At 47.8% G+C, this 22,217-nt stretch overlaps 1 protein-coding gene across 3 annotated transcripts in view; it reads left to right on the top strand.

Annotated features, from left to right (window-relative positions):
* The window catches only part of LOC133348594 (guanine nucleotide-binding protein G(I)/G(S)/G(T) subunit beta-1-like), a 29,720-nt gene extending 9,455 nt beyond the window's left edge, over positions 1 to 20,265 (top strand). For 2 of the 3 annotated variants that reach the window (XM_061561499.1, XM_061561501.1), the window contains exons 5-11: positions 5,557 to 5,620; positions 6,710 to 6,816; positions 9,417 to 9,472; positions 11,016 to 11,082; positions 12,306 to 12,507; positions 17,534 to 17,750; positions 18,362 to 20,265. In XM_061561499.1, coding sequence (XP_061417483.1) covers positions 5,557 to 5,620; positions 6,710 to 6,816; positions 9,417 to 9,472; positions 11,016 to 11,082; positions 12,306 to 12,507; positions 17,534 to 17,750; positions 18,362 to 18,468 — 820 coding nt within the window. In that variant the 3' untranslated portion in view covers positions 18,469 to 20,265. Of the gene's footprint in view, positions 1 to 4,594; positions 4,659 to 5,556; positions 5,621 to 6,709; positions 6,817 to 9,416; positions 9,473 to 11,015; positions 11,083 to 12,305; positions 12,508 to 17,533; positions 17,751 to 18,361 lie in introns of all 3 variants that reach the window. The other variant, XM_061561500.1, reaches the window with a different exon arrangement.
* The last annotated feature ends 1,952 nt before the right edge of the window (positions 20,266 to 22,217 follow it).

Raw genomic sequence — 22,217 nt, 5'->3', positions numbered from 1 at the left:
TGCGTATGGGGGGGGGGGGGGGTCTACTGACAATGTACGGATAGTTAGAAAGTCCGGCAGTGGACTATCTGTTTGCTTAAACACGTGAATATTATTAATCCTTCATCATTTCTGCGTGGATTAAAAATCGGCCGTTCTATAGGATTCGGGAGGTGGGGGGGGGGGGGTGTAAAAAGTACGCGTGCGTACAGGGAGGGGTGGAGGGGTCAAGTTTTGACAGATTTTTGCGTACGTTCTAAATGGATGGCTCCATACACACACAAAGACAAAGATCCCCCGTATAGCCTTAGCAGACTGTTGGGGCAAGTGCTGTAGCGAGCACCGATGAACGGCCGGAAGAGTACCTGAGGGGTGGGTGGCCTGCACCACGCCCGGCCGCCTTTGTCTCCCAAGTGGTGATGTTGTTTACACACCGCACTAGGTACTCATTTGAGGATGAGGACCAATTCAGATGATTGTTACTTTGTGATGGCCATGAGCGGGAATTGAACTCGGTTCGCCGGGTTCGTAGCACGGCGCGCTAGCCACCACACTACCGCTCCCACACACGCACACACATACACGCACACACGTAAACATCTGCTCTTGTGAGAGATGATGTCGTGTGGTCTTTAAGCTCCACTTTGTAGCAGATGGCTCGCTATGGTAAATTCACGCTGAAGCTATGCGTGACCTTAACAGAAATCTAACTGTGTACTCTGTGAAAACTGGCTCGTAGCCTTAACAGACTAGTGCGATGCGCTACGAACCCAACCACCCGAGTTCAATTCCCGCTCATGGCCAACACCAGTGACGATTATCTGAGCCTGCCCTGGGTCTCTCCTACATCGACTTGTCCTCAAATGAGTACCTGGTGCGGTGTGTAAACATCGCCACTTGGGAGACAAAAGCGGCCGGGCGTGGTGTTGGCCATCCCACCCCCTCGTGTGCTATGCCGGCCTTCACAGGTGCTCGCTAACAGCACTTGCCCCAACAGTCTGTTAAGGTTATACGGTGCGGGGGGTCTTTGTCTTTTGTGTCACATGTGTAGGCTGTATGTGCTCGTGTGGCCATTTGTATTCGAGCTTGTCACTGTGAATGCAAATTCTCGTGTTTTGGTGTGTGTGTGTATATATAGACTTGTGGTATGTGTGTGCGTGTGTCAGTATGATGACTTCACCTGTTTACCCAAATTACCTGGGTCTGTACCCCCCCCCTCCCCCCGTGACCTCTTCCCATTGAGCCTTCACTCCACGCAGCCTCGGCTTGAACCTAGCCTGGCCACCCCAGGTCAGCGATGGCATCGGCGGACCTTGGTGGCGAATGATGGCTGTTTACTGTCGTTGAATCAAAATGAAAAAAAACGGAATATGTATTGACACTGGAGGAATTCGATGAGCTGCAAATCTCTTGTTCACAGACGTGTGTTCCATGTTTAGATTTGAAGCTTTCGTGACTGCAAGGATTCATGTTCTTAGGTTTTTTCGGTAAAGTCACGTAGGTAAAAAATTAAAATTAATAAAAGTAAAGAAAAAATCACGACGTTTCGGAGGCAACACAAGCTTCCGTCTTCAGGTGGAACCGTCACAGCACGATTGCTGTTTCAAGTAATTTTAATTTTTTACCTACGTGATTTTACCGAAAAAAACCCTAGAATGTGTGCCATGTGTTCCGTATGTTGAGCGACATTTTCTGGCCTTTTGCCCGACTCACAATGCAGGCAAAGGGGCGGGGCTACCACAAAGTGGGCGTGTCTACACGGAGTTTTGGGCGGGGCTAGTGGCTGAGTGGGCGTGGTCATAGAAAAATGGGTGGGGCCGTTTGAAGGAGGGAGGAGCTACAAACTCGGCACGTGTCCTCGCTGAGCCTCCCAGATGTGGTAGCTCTTACGTATGTACGTTGAAACTTCTTTCGTACCGATTTAAAGCTTTCGTGACTGCAGGGATTCATCTTCTTGGTTCTTTCGGTAAAGTCACGTAGAAGGGAAATAATAAAATAAAAAAAATTAGACATAATAAAATAATGGCCACAACGCCGTGAGAATTATTTTATTATGTTTTATTTTTATTATTTTATTATTTCCCTTCTACGTGACTTTACCGAAAGAACCAAGAAGATTCTTTCGTACTGTACGTAGCCAACCGTGCTCATCGGACGTGCAATGATATGAAATACAGTGAACGAAATCATTGATTCTGCTCATAATATTTTTAAAAACTGAGCTTGGAGTTTCTCGTGTGGGACCAGTTGCATAGCCAATGAGTGTGCAGGGGGTGAAACTGCAGCACAGCTCACAGGCTTGAGGCCAGAGGGGCCCAAGCGCCGGGCTATGAGGGCCTCATTTCATTCCTTGCTGCGGGGCCCATGCCATCCATGCTCCGGCACCGCGTGGGTCCCTCCTCGAAGCAGCAGTTTCCTCCCGCGCCGTTGCATCACTGCTAGCGATCGTTTGACTTCTAGGGGCAGCCATGGAGCTTACAAACATTTCCCAAAAATAATGTGTAAAAGCCACTCAGCCTTTGTGCATTCTGCAAAAAAACACCAGAAGTTCATAAAGAACTGCACTTGTGGGCCTCTTGTCTTCGCTTATCACCAAAGTACATTTGAGCAAATGCAGTGATGCAGTGATCAACAGCTTCGGACCGGTTTGATCCTCATTACGAGTTATCGGTAGTAGAGTATCGTCACCAATGCTCGCTGCTGCAACGTTTGCCCCTCGGCACCATGTACAGTGTCTGGGGTCTCTACTCCCACACTTCGGGGCTCATTTGCTTGGTATTCGCCAAGGAAGTCTTCAACTGAAAACAATTGTCTCTTGGCGCACGGTTCATGCAAAGCATTTTCCGCGCAGGCTGCTGCAACGTGAATATCAGAGGGAGACTTCCTCATTGAAACGCATCGCTTGATGTTGCACTGTTGCTCTTTCAACATGATAACCCACAAGGTTCCACCCCTTACTGACAGGCCCTGCTCGTGCGAATATCCTTGCCGAGTCATGTGACTCCTACGTGTGTATGTGGAATTGTGTAAGGAGTAAGAATGATTACGGGTTAAGTTTGAACACAAAGCTCATTTGATTTATATTATTTTTTACACAGTTGTCGAACACAATCCCAAAGGCCCCAAATAGTCGAATGGCCAGGAACAAATAGCGCTATCAAAATTATAATGTTTAGATTCTTATTATTATTATGAGAGCTTTGGAAAAGCAACGATGGTAATACATTCCAAAGTGCAGCAGTGCGTGGGAAGAAGCAGAAAGGGAAGTGTTAGACCTTCAGTGTAGTGGGTGTATGTATATATGTTGAACTTCTTTCACACCATACGTAGCCAACTGTTCATTGGAGGTGCAGGTGGGTGAGTGGGTAAGTGAGTCTGTGTGCTGTTTTGACCTGCAGTGTGGTAGTTGAAGACAGTACGGATGAGACCAAACAGTCTGGTAGCCTGAGTATTTTTTCTACTGTCATATTTTCAATGTTAACTCAATCATCTGCCACACGTTTTTCCTGGACCTTACGCTCTATGCTCGCGGGCAATCCACAGTCACGTAATACCAAGAACGATGCGGGCGTGTTCGATTTGGCAATTAAATAGAGTTCTCTTGCATCGCGTACCACACTGCCATGTCAGAGCATTTAGGCGAAGGGCGCAATATCGAGCGTCGTGGTTCTCAGATTTGTCTGATTATAAGCATTTTTTTGAGCTCATTCTTTGACAAGTAACTTTCACACAGAGCACCAGATACACAAGGAAAATGAATACACGTGTATGTCGATGTTTTATGAGTGGACGTCAGGCCATGTAGCCACCAGAGCCATGCGACAGTCTCATCTTCCAGCACGTGCAACAAGTCCACCCGGCACGCCCTGACGCACTGCATAGCCGTTCTCCTGATCAGCAGAGACCCAACTACATTTGTGTCAAATCTCAACTCTCAATTGACATTGGTCACTCTCACAAGCATCCGCATATGCAGCCCACGACTTCATCTCATAACATCCACACGTGGTGGTGGTGTTGTCGTTTATTGAACGCTGCAAGCATCTTAGAGTCGCGCCAATTGGGTCCTAGAGGAGAAATCAATTTGGCCTGGCACCACTGTTTCTAATTGTAGTCGCGCCGAGTCACTGCTCTCACTGCAAGGGCCCTCTCTTGCAGTGACGGAAGTGGCCGAGCTGTGCGTTGACAACGTGAGCTGCTTGTTGTGTTTAGTTTGTTGTCCGTCCGCCGCACCTTCGATGAGCACGGTTGGCCACGTACGGCGTGAAATCAGTTCGACACACGTGGTTGCCCACCAAAGGTATTTATTTGAAAGTCGCGTTTGGTCCTTGGCAAGGAATCAGTTGCCCACCCATTATCTGTGTGTACAGTATTAGATTGCAACCCAAACTATGGACTGTACAGAAAACAACTGTGGTTCGCACTTTTTCAACGCAGAAGGAGGAACAGCGAAACTTCACAAACTTTCTCGTGAAGCCCTCTCATCGTGGCCAGCAGCAGACCTCGAAGTTGGCACTTAGCTCTTGAACACATTGCTGCTGCCATACGCAAGAATCTAACACATTAGCTCCTCTACGTGTGTGTGCATATGTCTTGTCTGCGTGCCTATGCGTAGAAATCTAGTGAGTGCCTCGCAGGACGGAAAGCTGATCGTGTGGGATACCTGCAGTACCAACAAGGTATCACGGTGTGCACGTGTGCGCACGGCGTGTACCCACACGTCGTTCCACCGCCCTACCTCCCTTCCCAGTCCATCGCTCCCGTGCCTCCATATTTGCATCTCATTTGTGTTTTGTTGGCATTCCCGTGAGCGCGTGTTGCTGTGTTCAGTGGTTCACCTGCGTACATGCGAGCACATGTGACAGGGCAGGTGTGTGTGGGTTCGTGTGCATTTTTCCGGGTTCATTTGCGTCTTGGGTTTTTGTGATCATTCGTGTTTGCATTTCCTTCGCAGTGTTTGAACTTGCGACCGTGTGTGTGTGTGTGTTTAACCTCACTGTGCCGTTACAAGGTCCACATCTCGGTGTTTACAAGGTGCTGTGCATGTTGCCGATTTCAGCACATTTGTGTTTTTGCTGCATCTGATTGACCCATGCCATGTGTGTCTGTGTCTGTCTCCATCTCTATCCTGTCCACCTGCTTGTCCACCTCCACCTCCCAATGTCAACACGTCTCAACACCTTCACCTTCCAACACCTCTTCCTCACAAATCCACTACCTTCCAAAACATTAACCTACCAACACCTCTCATGCCTCCAATAACCAATTCCTCTACATAACTACACCTAAACCTACACATTTCTCCACCTATCTTAACCTTCATTAACCAACACCTCGGCCTCCTGATGTCCCCACCAACAAACTCCTCTCTCTGCCAACACCTCTATTTACCTACACCTCTACCACCCCATATCTCCACCTACCAATAACTCTACCAACCAACACCACTCTCCCAATGTCTCCACCTACCTACACCTCCACCTCCAATTATGTCCACCTACCTTCTTCCTCCTTATCGCCCCATTCTCTCCACCTCTCATCTGAATTCCCTACTCACCCCCTCTGCTCTCACCCCAGCTTGTTATTGAGTGCATCCCAGGACGGCAAACTCATAGTCTGGGACACGTATACTAACAACAAGGTAACTAGGCGAGGCTCTCACCAGGCCTCACTGCAATTTGACAGTGTTCCTTGAAAACAAAATGATACACCCCATACCCTTTTAGTAATATCTTAATGCGTCACCTACAATGACCTCTTGACGTCCGGAAATTGTGACCTCGATCTTAATGATCTTATGAATATGTATGTGAATCATGTATACATTTTTTGTTACCAATTGATGCCCAATTACCCTGGCAGCATGAACACACACCAAAATTCTTTTTTATTCTATATCTGTGGTCCGAGCCCAGTAGCGACCCTGTTTAATACTGCCGGGGGTATTACCAGTAAAAAACTACACGTCGTCTTCTTCATAATGGACGTTCAAGATCCCTGAATAAAAAAAAAAAGAGTCGGCAATGTGCGTTGGCATCACAGTCCATATTCGCCAAGTAAGAAAAAGTACTCGCAAATTACTTAATTGTAAAAAAAACAAGCCACACGCAACAACGTTGACCCCTACTGTGAAATTAGTGCAGGGCCCTGAGACTCAGGCTGTCCTGGGTTAATAAAGGGCAATATTGTTGCTATTATTATTAAGGCCACACGTTGTCACGGTGGGACAATGGAAGTAACAGGTGTTTGGTTAGCATCCCTCAAGAGTCGTTCTTGCACACGCACCATCGTTAGCCTCACAGTGAGCCGTTTCCCCGTGGCTGTCTGCCAATTGAGACCACGTATCTGGTTTAGACAAAATTAAGTGGAAAACCAAATTAAATTACGTGTGCTCTGTGCACACATGCATTTGATGACCCGGATTAGATCTTTAGCCCGCTACTCCTGACAACCCAAGTTTAATCGCGTGCTGATGAACCCTGGATTCAAACCCACGAATTTGGCGATGCTGGTGCAGTGTCTCTAACTCAGCCATGAACCCCATTTTTTAAAGAGACACACCCAGACCCAGGACTCAAACCCAGGCCTGGAGGGGCATTGGGCTCAGGTGACCCTGGCATCTACATTGTGGGCCCTCTTAAATCACCTGGCCACCTCATCCCTCCCACGACTTTATAATGTGATGACCTTGACCTCATAACCCGCTGACCCGAAGCCCGATCGCCACCAGGTCCATGCCATCCCGCTGAGGTCATCGTGGGTCATGACGTGCGCCTACGCCCCCTCGGGAAACTTCGTGGCTTGCGGAGGCCTCGACAACATGTGCTCCGTGTACAGGTGAGCGGGGAGGGGGGGGCATTTGGCCAGGGCTATGGCGATGTATTGAAGGAGGGGTTGAGGTAGGCTACGGGGTATGTATAGGGTAGGGCTATGGATAGGGATAGGATACGGGGGTTGGGTTATAGTTAAGGTTATGGGTGAGCTTAGGATTAGGGTGGGTGAGTCATTTCAGCAGGTTTAGGGTTAAGGATGGGGTTCGGGTTATGGGTAAGGTAAAGACACGGTCAGTGGTCACGTTAAGCAATTGGAAGGTCACGAGTTCAATTACTGGTTGGGTGTGACTCGGCCAATCATCTCTCCGGGGTGATAAAATAAGCACTTAGTGGGGAGGTCAGCAATCCCGTGGAATCGCTTGCTCCTGCCATAGTAATATTTGAATTTCACTCGCTGGCCCAGGGCTCTTAGTGGGGAGATGAACGCAACCTCAATGCTCATTTAAGCAGGGAATCAATTTTTATTTTAAACTAAATTATTCAGCGATGCCGCTGTGTTGGCAGTGGTGTGCAAGCACAGGACAAAACTCCCATCGCATCCCATCAAGAACACCGTGTGTGTGTGCGTGTGGCCTCAAAGGAAACTATATAATGGGCAACGTTTCCGGCAACGGCCCTTTTTCCACGGCACATTTTTTTAAAACGTGTTTCATGACAAAGTACTGTGAATTAGAGACTAGAAATTGTGAAGCCAAAATCCTATAGTCCTGATCGGGCGTCAGCAACCAAATGAACAAGAAGATAAAAAAAATTGTTCGAATTTGGAAAAAAAAACTGGAGTATTTCAAGAGCCACAATGCAAATGTGACTACGAAATGGTGGTCCTTAATAAATAACGTCACGAAGCGATCCTTAAAGAGCCGCAGGTTTGCCGACCCCTGGCCTAGATACTCTTTGTGGCGGTGATGTCATTGGCAATCCCTGACGAATGTCATCATGAGGAATATTTTGTGTTGCTTTCCTTACATAGATTCATATAGCGCTTTATTCCAGGGTGATTTCCGACAATTGTAAACATTGTACATGTGATGGTGGTGGTTGAAATAAAGAGTGTTTTTTTTTAATAAAAGTGGTGGTGTTGCTATGGTGACAGTTAGGAAAACAGGTGGGAGTGGTTAAGGAGGGGTTGGGGTAGGCCTGGTCGTAGCTGGGGGGTAGGGGCAGGGAGTAGCAGTAGCATGGGCGAGGCAGAAGAGATGGGGGTTGTTGTAAGAGTGGAACGGAAGAAGGTTACAGTAATTGTCATCTCGTGGTGGCGAGATGTTAACTTCCTTTCTCGGTATACAGGAGGTCGTGGGTTCGATCCCAACCCTGACACCTGCTGTATATTTGGAGTTTGCATGCCTCTGTCTCCCTGTGATTGCGTGGATTTTTCTCCAGGTCCTCCGGTTTTCCCCTCCACATTTAGAAACATGTTTTTAGAGTATTTGGCTGCTATACAATTTTCCACATTATAAGCCACTTCGTTGAGCTGTTATTTGCGGCCAGGTCACTTCTGATAAAGAGCCATATAGCTCAGTGGGGCTTACCTGGTAAAATAAAAATAGTAAATTTATGTGCAGTGGGAGGTATTTTTTTTGCATGTGTACACCCAAGATCCCACAGGCAAATAACAACCCCAAAGTGATGGACCAACAGATGTCGTTCTTCTATGTTTACTCATCTACTGTGACTCTTTTGAGATGTTTGACCAGCGTGGAAAACTGGACCACATACCCTCTAGATGAGAGATGTCTCGAATTTAGGCTCTTCTGCCGGCAATGTGGTGAACAGTAATTTTCAAGGGCTGTACCTTTATCTTGAGAGTTTAGCGAAGGTGTGGGTTAATACATTTTATATCCACATTCAAATGCAGGGTGATAATTCCTGGTTCTCTCAACCACTCACCTGGTGTTCAAACTAAATGAAATTATTTAAATTTTGCCATATAAGGCCAACGTGGAAATTTATAGCAGCCAAATACTCCAAATGTATTTTTATAAATGTAGAGAGAAAAATTGGAGGACCCCAGAAAACAATCCACACAACCACAGGGAGAACATGCAAACTCCAACTAGACAGCAGGCGTCAGGATTGGGATCTAACCCACGACCTCCTGTATATCAGGCGAGGTAGTTAACATCTCACCATCGTGACAAGTTATGAATTGTGTGAAGCCCAAAGTTGATGGTGTATTGATGACGACAAATCAGGGTGATGATGATATTCATTGCACAATTGCTGCGTTTGCGTATGTGTTGCATGCGTTGTGTATGCACACGCTTGGGGAGCGGTGGCGCAGTGGTTAAGCCACTGCACTATGAACCCTGCGAACAGAGTTCGATTCCTGCTCCCGGCCCACATCGGTGACGATTATCTGAACTGGTCCTGGGCATGCACTAGGTCGACTCAGCCTGATGTGAATACCTGGTGCAGTGTGTAAACACCAGCAATGGGGAAACAGACCCTGGCCGGGCGAGGAGCTGGCCACACCACCCCCTCGTATGCCGTGGTGCCCTTCACAGGTGCTACTCGATAACAGCACTTGCGTCAACAGCCTGTGTAGGCTACACGGGGGATCTTTGTCTTTGTTCACACACTTGTCTGTGGTTTTGTGACCCTCAGTCTCAAGTCGCGTGAGGGAAATATAAAGGTCACGCGTGAGCTCCCTGGACACAACGGTACGCACGCACACAACAACAACAACAGCCGCCATTCGCCACTAAGTGGTGGCGACAACACTACTGTGCTAGTGCCAGGCCAGGTGCACTTTGAGGCCATGTGAAGTGTCGAAGGATTGCTTCTGGCAGGAGGTCACGGGACAGACCCGGATGTTATGGGTTGACTGTCTGAGATGACTGGCTGATGCGCACACAAAGACAAAGATTCCCCCCGCATTGCCTACAAAGGCTGTTGGGGCAAGTGCTGTTAGTGAACACCTATTAAGACCGCCACGTTGCAGGAGGTGGTGGTGATTGAATGGGCGAGCGTCACGTCTAAAATTGGTGCTGTGGGCTGTTGTGGGGCTACGTTGCAGAGAGCAATGGAGGCAAAATCAAGTGTTGTGCTGTACTATTGTCAAATGTCTATGCCCATTGCCTCTATATCATTTCTGCAAATGACACATAATGTATATGTTAATGGTCAAATCTGTAAATGACGAGAAAACGGATTGTAAAATAAAACTAGTGCAGGCCAGAAAACCATACATTTCAAACCATGAGTTGTTTGAAAACTTTGGACTGCTGGAGCGAACTAAACTGCACAAATGACACAGAACAGATGATAAATACCACGGAGAGATGGTAAAAACAAGATAGAAAATGTGTTCCTCATTGAAGTCGCGAAGGCTAATTAAATCGCCTAAAATTCATGGCTTGTGATTGGTGTGCCACAGACGGCAACATTTGCTGGCCTTGTGCTCGACTCGGAATGTCGGTAACAGGGTGGGGGCTACCTGAGCAGTGGGCGTGACCACGTGAGTTGTGGGAGGGGCTAGTGGTTTAGTGGGCGTGGCTATAGAAAGTAGGTGGTGCTGTTTGGAAGAGAACCGAACAACTTGGCATGTGTCCTGGCTGAGCCTCCCAGAAATGTAGTAACTCTTCCATATCAACAATAGAGGTTCATCTTCTTGGTTCTTTCGGTAAAGTCACGTAGAATGGAAATAATAAAATAATAAAAATAAAACATAATAAAATAATTCTCACGACGTTTCGGCCACAACGCAAGCAGCCGTCCTCAAGTGAAGAACAGGTCTGTCGATAAGACAGAGTCTGAATGACACGTCCTGGGCTTGGAGCGTCACAATAGAGGTTTTTGGGTTAGATCACGTAAACAAAACATGGCAATTCATCACTAGTTCAGCATGCTGGTGTGTTGGAGAGTAAACCCACAACATTTACAATTCGAGTACGACGTTTCACCTGTAATCACAACTAGCTTCATCAGGTGGACAACAGTTGTGGAGAAATAAATTAGATGTAGTGACTTGTGATCCAATCAGGTGTAAAAGCCAGGGCGGAGGGTTGATGTACTTACATGCGCTCTACGTATGTACGTAGAAACTTCTTTTGCACCGTACGTAGCCAACCGTGCTCATTGGAGGTGCGGGGGAAGGACAACAAACTAAACACAAAAAGCAGCTGCTCGTGGATAGGTGAAAGGTTAACCCGTTGTTTTTTGTTAACACGTTGTTTGCGTTGCGTCTCCGCGCTGTGCCCTCAGGGTATCTCTCCTGCTGCCGCTTCCTCGACGACACCAAAATCCTCACCAGCTCCGGAGACACCTTATGGTTACTACGAGCAACAAAAACACAACAATACATAATACTTTACAATACACCACAAACGACAGATAACTCGTATACAGCAACAACGACAACTCCAATTTCAGAAAAGCCATTCATACACCAAGATTATGCTTTCCAACATGCGTTTGTTCTCAACGAGCTTTTGATTAGCCCATTTTGTGGCAGTTCGTGTCCAGATTTTTGGACAACCCTTCAATTTCGATTTAAAGCTTTCGTGACTGCAGGGATTCATCTTCTTGGTTCTTTCGGTAAAGTCACGTAGAAGGGAAATAATAAAAATAAAGCATAATAAAATACAATTCTCACGACGTTTCGGCCACAACGCAAGCAGCCGTCTTCACCTGAGGACGGCTGCTTGCATTGTGGCCGAAACGTCGTGAGAATTGTATTTTATTATGTTTATTTTTATTTTTTTATTATTTACCTTCTACGTGACTTTACCGAAAGAACCAAGAAGATGAACCCTTCAATTTGTCTGGTTTTCTATCTGGCAAGTACCCAAGACCGACGTATCTTTATATCGTGCGCAGGTTGCGTCATATTTGATCGTCTTCATCGTGCCTCCCACCCCCACCTTTGTTAATGTATAACCACTCTCAAGCTGACTTTGAAAGCGTGAATACCGCAACAAATAAAATACTACAACACGACAACAACTTCAATAACGGTGCAACAGCACGGCAAAAGTTTATCAAACACAGCGACGCAACAAAATCGTACGACGCAACAACAACATTATGCCGCGTCGATGCCACGAAATAATAATTTAGCGTCATTGTGGAGAATATTCAAACAAAATTTATTGGCAGCAATTTATCTTCATCATATCTGTTCCACCACGAAAAAAATATACGTTTTTTTAATGTGTAGTGACAGATATATTAAGGTGATATATTGTCTGCTAAGTCATTTGGTGTAGGTGAACCTGAGGGTTGCTCATCTGCCCTCTGCTATTGTTGGAGGGTGACTGCCTCAACCTACCCAGTAGCGTCGATCTTGACACCGCTGGTAGCGGTCATCGGCAAGCCCACCTAGATCCTCTCACACCACATCAGCTCCATCTCTTCTTTTAGCCTTTGCCGTGCCCATTTAGTACCCTCTATCCGGATGAACAAAAGCAGCCTGGGCATACACGGTGGCTTTCGCGAGTCTCACCAGTGTTTCACTGTTGCCCCACTGTGTCCCCTCCCCCGCTCCCCACGCAGCTGCCTGTGGGACATCGAGACGGGCCGCCTGTCCTCCACATTCATGGGCCACACGGGCGACGTCATGTCGCTGTCCTTGTCCCCGGACGGGCGCATGTTCGTGTCGGGCGCGTGCGACTCGTCCGCCAAGCTGTGGGACGTGCGCGAGGTCAAGTGCCGGCAGACGTTCACGGGACACGAGTCCGACATCAACGCCATCAACGTGAGTGGCGCCAACGCGTGCGCTCCCCCATTAACGCGCTGGCAGCCAACGGAGCCCGGCAGCTTCTCGTGACTATAAAATGCATGGCCGTGGTGGCGATAGCGGCGATGGTGGCAGTGGCCCTGGTGGCGGTAGTGGCCAGAGTGGCCATGGTGGCAGTGGTGGCTGTGGTGGCCGTAGTGGCGGGAGTGGCTTTGGTGGCGGTGGCCGTGGCGGTAATGGCCATGGTGGTGGTGGCCGTGGTGGTGGTGCTAATGACCCTGGTGGCAGTGGCAGATGTGGCGATAGCCGTTGTGGTGCATTGGTTAGCGCATTGTGTTACGAACCAGACGAATATTTGAACTGAGCCTGGGCCCTCTTCTAGGTCGACCCAGCCTGAAATGAGTACCTGGTGTGGTTTGTAAACATCTGCACTGGGGAGACAAAGACAGCCGGGCATGGTGTTGGCTACCTACCACCTCGTGTGCCGTGCCGGCCTTCATAATTGTTTCTAACAGCCCTTGCCCCGACAGTCTTTTAAAGGCTACACGGGAATTCTTTGTCTTTGGTGTGGTCTGACTCGTAACCAGATGAGAAGACACGTGATTATCATCAGTAATTAATCATCAAAAGGCTGGCGCTTGCATTCTTAATTTAAGCTGAAAAAACACATACAATGCAACTGCTATTAGCCAAACATCCCAATGCTCGAATAATAACCAACAAATTACTTTATCGGGATTACATGGAGCAACGTCCTTCCCCCCCCCCCCTCAAGTGTGAAAAGTCGTCAGAACCCTCCGTGAAAAAGAGTCTCGAGACTCATTGCAGCTTTCCTGAGTGAATAAGTTTCAAGAATAAAATGCTTCTCTAAAGACAAAGTAAATGGCAGTGTTATGAAACGGGGCTCCCGTAATCGCATCGCAAGTGGGACGGTCGGAGGAGAGAGCGCGGAGGTGGCAGAGGGCTCTGTGTGCCTGGGCAGCGATGGCCGTAATGCAGCGGGCTGTGAGGAAGGGAGGTCAAGGAGAGCAGCGTTGCTTTAGCAGGGCAGGTTTTTCATTGGCTATCGGAACCAATTTGGAAGAGGAGAGAGATAAGAAAATGGTGTTTGAGGCAGCAGTGCTTATTTGTTATCCTGTGTGGATCAGGACCATAACTAAGCAACACAGGTGTCCGAGATGGATGATAGGAATTTTGCGGCAAGATAGGATAAACAATGTTGCAATTCCGGAATTGAACGTGGTGGCGAGATGTAAACTTCCTCACCTAGTGTGCAGGAGGTCCTGGGTTCGATCTTAACTCTTGACCCCTGTACATTTGGAGTTTGCATGTCTACCCCGTGATCACGTGGATATTTCTCCAGGTACTCCAGTTTTTTCCTCCACATTTAGAACCAACAGTGTGCATTTATAGTATTTGGCTGGTAGAAGTTTCCACAAGGATAAGACACTTAATTGGACGATCACTTGTGGCCAGTTCGCTTCTGAAATAGAGCTACATAGCTCAGTGGTGCGTTACCTGGTAAAATAAAAAAAATTGTTTAATAGTTTATAGGTAAGTGTTGGAGGTATGATGCGGAAAAGGTCTCGCTGCGTAGGACGTGTGTGGAGGATGGAAGAGGGTCGGTTCCCAAGACCGGCATTGAGTGCTGTCCACCAATCCGGCAACAAACAAAAAAACAATCTGGGCAGACCTAAGACGAGATGGTGGGAGACTGTTTGAGCTGATCTTGGAGTCCGCGTGTCTCCTGTGCTGCAGCAGTTGTGGGGATCTGGCGGAGAGGTTTGGAAAAGTGTTGGCAAGGTGCGGTAGCGGCAACAGCTGTGGCCATAGAGGCCTCTTGATCTAGAGTAACCTTGACGAGATCACTAAAAATGTGCTCGTTCTTGTCGGATCTCGGAAGCTCAGCAGGGTTGAGTCTGTATATATGTATGTTGAACTTCTTTTGCACCGTACGTAGCCAACCGTGCAGATCGGAGGTGCGGGGGAAGGACAACAAAAAGCAGTTTCAAAGAAATTGGCTTTCAATCTTGGGTAGTGCTGGGATGATTGATCACCAGTACTTGCAGGGCTACACAGTGGGCAGCAGAGGGCAATGCCGTAACTGTACATTGTGTGTCCCACACTTCCAATGCACGATGGTTCGTCGCATTCAGCAATCCGCACTGACCAGCGGTTTGCAAAGTACGTATGGTCAAATAACCCCCATGACCTGCACGGCGTGAAGAGGCCCTCATCCAGCAGTGGATTCATCGTTATCATCATCACCACCATCATCACAACCGTGAAGACCAACACCCTTACAATCATTACCCTCCTAACCATCGTTACCATCATAATAATGATCCCACTCATAATTATTACCATCAATCACCCCTACTTATCTCATTGGTATTGCCATGAATAGGGCACCATTGTTTATTTATCAAGTAAAGTCTCACTAAGTCTGCAGGGTCTTACATTGCGATGTTTGGCATGTTACATTATTGTGAGTTTTGTGTCGTCATCATCTACCATCATATTGAACATCACCCCTCCGGAGCAGTAAGAAGGCTCTAGGACACAGCAAATAGTGGGGGGCAGAGACACTGTCTGATGTGGGGGCTCACACAAAATGCGTGCGTGCGTGTGTATGTGGTCAAGGTGGGGAGCGGTAGTGTACCGGTTAGGGCGCTGCATTGAAAACTCATGGACCTGGGTTTGATTCCCGCTCACGGCTAATACCAGTGACAATTATTTGAACCGGTCCTGGGCCTCCCGTAGGTTGACACAGCCTCAAATGAATGCAATGTGTAAACATCGCCATTGGGGAGACAAAGGCGGTCAGGTGTGGTGCTGGCCACCCACTCGTGTACCGTTTTGGCCTTCATAGGTGCTGGCTGACGGCACTTGATCCAACAGTCTGTTAAGTCTATACGGGAGATCTTTATCTTTGTGGTCAAGGTGTGCTTGTGTGTGTTGGAGCGCATGTCTGTTGGTACGTGCATGTGTTGGTGCTTGTGTGTATGCATGTATGTTGAACTTCTTTCGCACCGTACGTAGCCAACCGTGATAATTATCGGAGGTGATAATTATAGGAGGTGTGTGTGTATTGGTGTGTGTGTGTTGGTACGTGTATGTTTGTGCATATTCAGAGGTGTTTGTGTATTTGGAGATCGTGTTCAGAGTGCGTTTATGTGTTCAAGACATATGTTAACGTATGCTTGGGGTGTGTGTATATGGGTAAGGGCAGTACGGCTCCTCATGGCCGTGGTTACTAATTGATGCGACAGGGTCTCGGATAAGCACGTAACCTAAGTGGTCATAAATAATAATTGAGACGGACAGACAGGCCCAGTTGAGGTGAGAGAGAGTTCGGGAAAAGGGGTGTGGCCGGGTCGAGGTGTGGATAAAAGTTGGCGTGGAACAGGGCTCTGGGCTGCTGCTGTGGCGGAACCAAGAGACCATCGTTCGCTGTCGCCATCTTGAAGCGGGTCGCCTTAATCGTCTGGGATCGGTCACCTTGTCGTCTTGGAAGGCTAGAGTTAATATTGTCTCCGTGACTACTCCGCGTCCGCTCCTGTGTAGTCAGCCAACTACATGGGGAGCGTCGCGTAGATTCACAGAAGTTACCCAGCTGTACATCGTCCAATCGCAGTTACCCGTTAAATTATCAGTGAGTCGGCAGACTTGATTCACAATAAAGAGATACATAACTGAGCAGGACGGTGTCTCTGAGAGCTACATTACATATGTATGGTACGTGTGCTGTGTTTTCACTGTGTGTGTGCTTGGATTGCATTTATGTGTACAGGATGTGTGTGTGTGTCTGGTGCATATGCATTTTTTCGAGGGGTGTGTTCGAAGCATATGTTTGGGGTGTGTATATCAGCTAGGGGTAGTTTAAGGTCTGATTACGTGGGAAACATGCGTAAGAGAACAAAGGATTTTGAAAAATACGGCTTGAATGTCCATGTGTATGCACACATACACCTGTTCTTAAGCCAACACCGCAGTCGAATCATTCCCGAGTTCCCATGCTAATCAAGGGTGCACGTATTCCCAACTAATTCCGTTGTAAATTCATGGACTTAAAATTATTTTATTCAATCTACATTGTCAGAGCGATGATATGATTTCTCTGACCTCTCGATCTAGCTCAAACATTATCCCTCTCCGTCTCTCCAAGCATATCTTCCTCTTTCCCACTCACTCGCTCGCTCTCTCACTTTCAACTCCACTCTCTCTATATATTAAATTGTCTCCATATTCTTTCCACCATCTTTTCATCCGTGTCTCCATCTCTCTTCCCTTCCCTCTCTCTTCGCCAAAGACAATGATCCCTCGTGTAGCCTTAACAGACTGTTGGGGCAAGTGCTGTTAGCGAGCAGCACCTATGATGGCCGGCACAGCACACACGAGAGGGGGTGGATGGCGAGCATCACTTCATAATAAAGGTTTTTGGGTTAGATCACGTTATTTATAAATGTGTCATAACCCTCCACCACCCGACACGGCCAATCAGCAAAAAAGTGTCACGTTGACAAAAGACAAATAGTTCACTACTTTAGCCCACCGGTGTGTTGAAGAGTGAAACCACAACATTTACAATTTGTTGAGTACGACGTTTTGCTGGTAATTGCATCCAGCATCATCGGGCAATTCGCCAGCATCACGCCGGACCGCCTTTGCCTCCCTCGTGGCAATCTTTACACACCTTACCAGGTACTCATTAGAAGTTGAATCGACCTAGGGGAGACCCAAGATCGGTTCAGATAATCATCACTGGTGTTGTCCGTGAGCGGGATTTGAACTCGGGTCGCCAGGTTGGTAGTGCAGTGCGCTAACCGCGACGCCGCTACTCCCCACACGCACACTCTGACTCTCTACCTCTCTCCCGATTCCTTTCATTCTCTGGACATCTGCGAAAAATAGCTTTGTAGCTCATCGTATTCCTCCAGTATGAATACGATTCTGATTCTGTTTGCCCATCTCTAACCCTCCCTCCCTCTTATCTCTTCACTGTCTCTCTCTCCCACCACGCCCCGGTGGTCTCTGCCCTCAGTTCTTCCCAAATGGGCAGGCGTTTGTGACGGGCTCCGACGATGCCACGTGCCGCCTCTTCGACATCCGCGCCGACCAGGAGCTCTGCGTCTACGCCAACGACGGCGTGGTGTGCGGCGTCACGAGCATCGCCTTCTCGCGCTCCGGCCGCCTCGTGCTCGCCGGACACGATGACTTCAACTGCAACATCTGGGACGGCATGAAGCAGGAGAAAGCCGGTGCGTGCATGGTTGTGAGGGTGCGAGAGTGTGTGCTGTGTGCGAGTGTGTGCATGTGTGCGAGGGTGTGCATGTGAGCGCGTGTGTACATGTGTGAGAAAGCTCGCAAGCACGTGTGCATGTGAGTGTGTGCGTGTGAGTGTGTGCGTGTGAGCGCGCGTGTGTGTAAGCGTGCGCGCGTGTGTGTGAGCGTGCACACGTGTGTGTGAGCGTGCACACGTGTGTGTGAGCGTGCACACGTGTGTGTGAGCATTACACAGGGGATATTTGCCTCTTGTGCTTGGGGAGCAGTGGAGCAGTGGGGCAGTGGTTTGCACGCTGCGCTCAGAACCCGCCGACCCGAGTTCGAGTTCCACTCACGGCCACCAACACCAGTGACGATTATCTGAACCGGTCCAGGGCCTCCACTAAGTCAACTCAGCCTCAAATGAGTACCTGTTGCGATGTCTAAAAACATCGTCACTGGGGAAACAAAAGCGGTCGGGCAAGGTGCTGGCCACCCACCCTCTCGTGAGCCGTGCCAGCCTTCATAGGTGCTCGCTAACAGCACTTGCCCCAACAGTCTGTTAAGGCTATGGGGGGAATCTTTTTAGCTTTGTCTTTGTGTGCAGGCGTGCTTGCGGGCCACGATAACCGCGTGTCATGCCTGGGCGTCACGGATGACGGCATGGCCGTGGCCACGGGCTCCTGGGACAGCTTCCTCAAGGTGTGGAACTGACGGGCGCAGGTGTAGTCCGGCACGGAGACGGACATGGCTCCCGCGGGATCCAGCTCGCGGCCACGCATGCACACACACGTGAACTGAGACTCGTACAAGATACACGCGCACGGACAGATACTCGTACCACACACACACACACGTGGACAGAGACTCGTACAACATCCACACAAACAAACGTGGATATAGACTCGTACAACACACATACACACAAAGACACAGACATGCATACACCAAATATATACATAAATATACGTTATTGATTATGGGGTTAAGCCACGTAATGCTCTTGACCATGTTCGTGTCGTGAGACCCTCCATCACCCGACATAGCCAAACAAATTCAATTGTCACATGCACAAGCATTTGACACGCCAATTATATATTTTTGTGACTATTTTATTTGCCTGGCTGTGTTGGGTGGTGGAGAGTCACGACACAAGTTTGGCTGGATCATTATTGTGGCTTAACCCAAAAATCTGTTACGATTCATAATATTGGCTGCAAAAAACCTACGTGCTATGATATGCTCATACATTTACACATGCAGCATATACATAGATATGTACACACATGCACATATGATATAAAATATACATACGTACATATACAAAAATGAGCCCAGCAATACACACATACGTATACACACACATCTTGCACACACACACGAACCATATCATCCCCAGCCAGGTTCTATCCACTGCTCGATAAAGCCCTTTCCCCGGTCACCGCCATCCCTCACCAGTTGCGTGATGCCATGGTCCATCTCACTGCTGCGCATAACACCGGCACACAAACACGCACGCAGTTAAACACACCACGCATATTCAGCACTCACTCATACCTGCATGGAAACACAAACGTTCAAACACACTCCAGGCACATGTACACAACCACGTTCTCACATGCTGTGCACGTGACACACAATATGCACACTCGCTAACTTGTGTATAGTATACCTATCACCCAAAACACACACACACACGTAGACTTTCACTGACCCTCGTGTGTGTGTGTGTGGTTAAAATAACACTGTCTCTCAAGACCGTCTCTATCTATACGAGGAGGGGCCCTGCATGGCGCTGTTTGACCATTTGCATGTATGAGTGTTGGGCTCAATGTGGGAGGAAACCGGAGAATCCGGAGAAAACCCGCCACGCATTCGAGGGGGGTACCACTCAGCACTGCCATCTCCTGGCCACCTTGGAGCCCCAATGCCTACAACACCTGGCACGCCCTGACTGTCATCCATGAAAGCTCTAAACAAGATCAATCATGCTACTTCGGTTGGTAAGGCCCATTGAGCTTCACAGCTCCGTTACAAGGGACATGACCGCAGCTCAAGTCCGTGGCGACGGTCACGGGACATCGCAGTTACAAAGGGAACCATAGAATTCCATAGAGGGCTCTACATTTGCATAGAGCTCTGCAGAGTGACTTAGAGATGTGTAGACCACACAAGCCCAAGACCGACGGCAGTGTCACAGGACATCATCGCAGGGTGGGAATGTGCAAGCTGGCAAGAGCAAAAAACAACAATTGTTGACATGAAACCCACACACCAGAACTTACTACAAACAGGATGAAAATAAATATTACTTAAAAACAATACAAAAAAAACAGTGTATGTTAATAAAGTGTACATACGGCCTTGGACACAATGGTATATAGGACTGAGCTGCAGCATTTGCGGTTGTAGGAGGATCAATCATCCTTCATGGTCTTTAAGCAAACGTAACGAAGATGCTTTTGGAATTTAAAATGATGGAATATTAAATATAGAAATATATATATAAAACATGAAACATGACAGAACACGAAACGGCACTTGATGGTCTTTAGTAACATTAAAAAAAAGATCTTCCACGGATAAACATTTTTCTCAAGGGCAAATGATAAACCACATAGTGGAGCTTAAATAAGAAACAAAAAGCACTCAACACAATTGGCAATAACACTGCGGTCATAATAGGAAACGTATAAGAGGTGACGTTTCAGGCAATGGCCCTTCATAGTTCTTAAGTGAAAGGCCGATGCAGGGCCCATTGCTCAAAAGGTCGCCCCATTATGTGTTTGCTTGAAGGTAGTGTCATTGTCGAATGTGTGTTGAGTTTCTATCTTGTGTTACCTGTGCTTGTACACCACAGCCAACAACAGCATCGCCAAATCATGTTTCATAACGGATATTAGTTCAAGTGCGCTAGCATGCAAGCACTCGCCATGCTCAGCCCTGCTTAGCTTCCAACGTCTAATGCGTACAAGGTGATGTGGTTGTATGCATGTGGTATGCAGTACGATGTTTACACACCTCACCAGGTACTCAATTCAGGCTGAATCTACCTACGGGAGGCCCAGGACCGGTTCAGATAATCATCATTGGTGTTGGCCATGAGCCGGAATCGAACCCGGGTCGCTGGGTTCGTAGCACAGCAGCGTGCTAACCGCTACACTCCCGATCCACAGAGATGTTAAGTGCAGCGCACCCACACACACGTTCACATCGTTACTCACAAAGTGTCGTAAACCGCACATACATTAAAATCTAGTGCACACAAACCACTTCACTCATCTCTATGCTTACACTTCACTACGCATTCACGGCGCATCTGAGATTCACGGAAACGTAATGAAGCACATAACGTGCACAGTCTATATTATCGCATTATTTATCCACTTAGCGAATAGAAATCATGTATATGTTTGTTTAATCGTCATATACATCGACATTACAGCGCATGCATGCTGACATATATACACACGCACGTATATAATTACACACAGCCGTGCAGACACACGCACAGCACATGCACACGTGTGCTAAATTAAATCGGGCACAATGTATAGATTTTGTACACGCATAACTGCATATAGACTTCACATACATGTTAACATGAAGACTGTTATTGGGAGCGTCATGTGTATACCCACTTACCTGTGTACATACACAAATACATCCATTGTAGTCATTGTCCGATTAATAGTACCCATACAAAGACACGCGCGCACACACAATGTTCACACTGCTCAATGGGTTAAAACATTCAATTCCATTTCATATCGAATACAATGCATACATATGCACACCTATGCTCACAATCAGTGGCGTAGCGTGGATGGCAATGGGCCCTGGTGAAAGCAATAAAATTGGGCCGTCTCTATACAATTATCTCCCCCCCTCCACTTTACGGCCCTCTCGGTATCCCGACTCCTGGACCTCTGGCCCCATCGCTCGTGAGCTACGCCGCTGTTCACAATGTAGGCTCATATGCGCCACTCACACATTCCCCCTTCTGTAGGCAAAGACTGGTGTTGTGGGATGTGTGTTGTTCTTGTAAAGTGCTCGTGGTTTATTTAAAGTAAAGAAGTACTTGCAGCAAATCAAGAATGAATTTGCGTGATTTTTGTTTACGTGTATTCTTTTGCGTTGATTTCCCGTTTATATATTTTAAAAAAATGCTTCTAATGAGTGAAGAATCATCCTGCACCTCATAACAACGGTTTGTTTTTTGCATGAGCACCCTTGACGCCAGGGCGTCTCAAATCCCCCTTATGATAAGCGACTTGCATCACAAATCTCAACACATTGGAAAAGTCACCCCCCTCCCCAGTGGCAGCTGTTTTCACGATTCAGCAACTGGCCTGCAAGCGGACATCAGTCTGCCAGTTGGGAGGCATGGGGCGGAGGAGGGGATTATTTCTCTGTGTACCCCCAATCGGGTAATGTTGCACGTTACTTTTCCACAATGCCAG

The sequence above is a fragment of the Lethenteron reissneri genome, chromosome 27, assembly GCF_015708825.2.
Source record: "Lethenteron reissneri isolate LAM-NWPU_2019-01 chromosome 27, ASM1570882v1, whole genome shotgun sequence".
Taxonomy (NCBI): domain Eukaryota; kingdom Metazoa; phylum Chordata; class Hyperoartia; order Petromyzontiformes; family Petromyzontidae; genus Lethenteron; species Lethenteron reissneri.
This window is presented reverse-complemented; position numbering and strand designations above follow the sequence as displayed.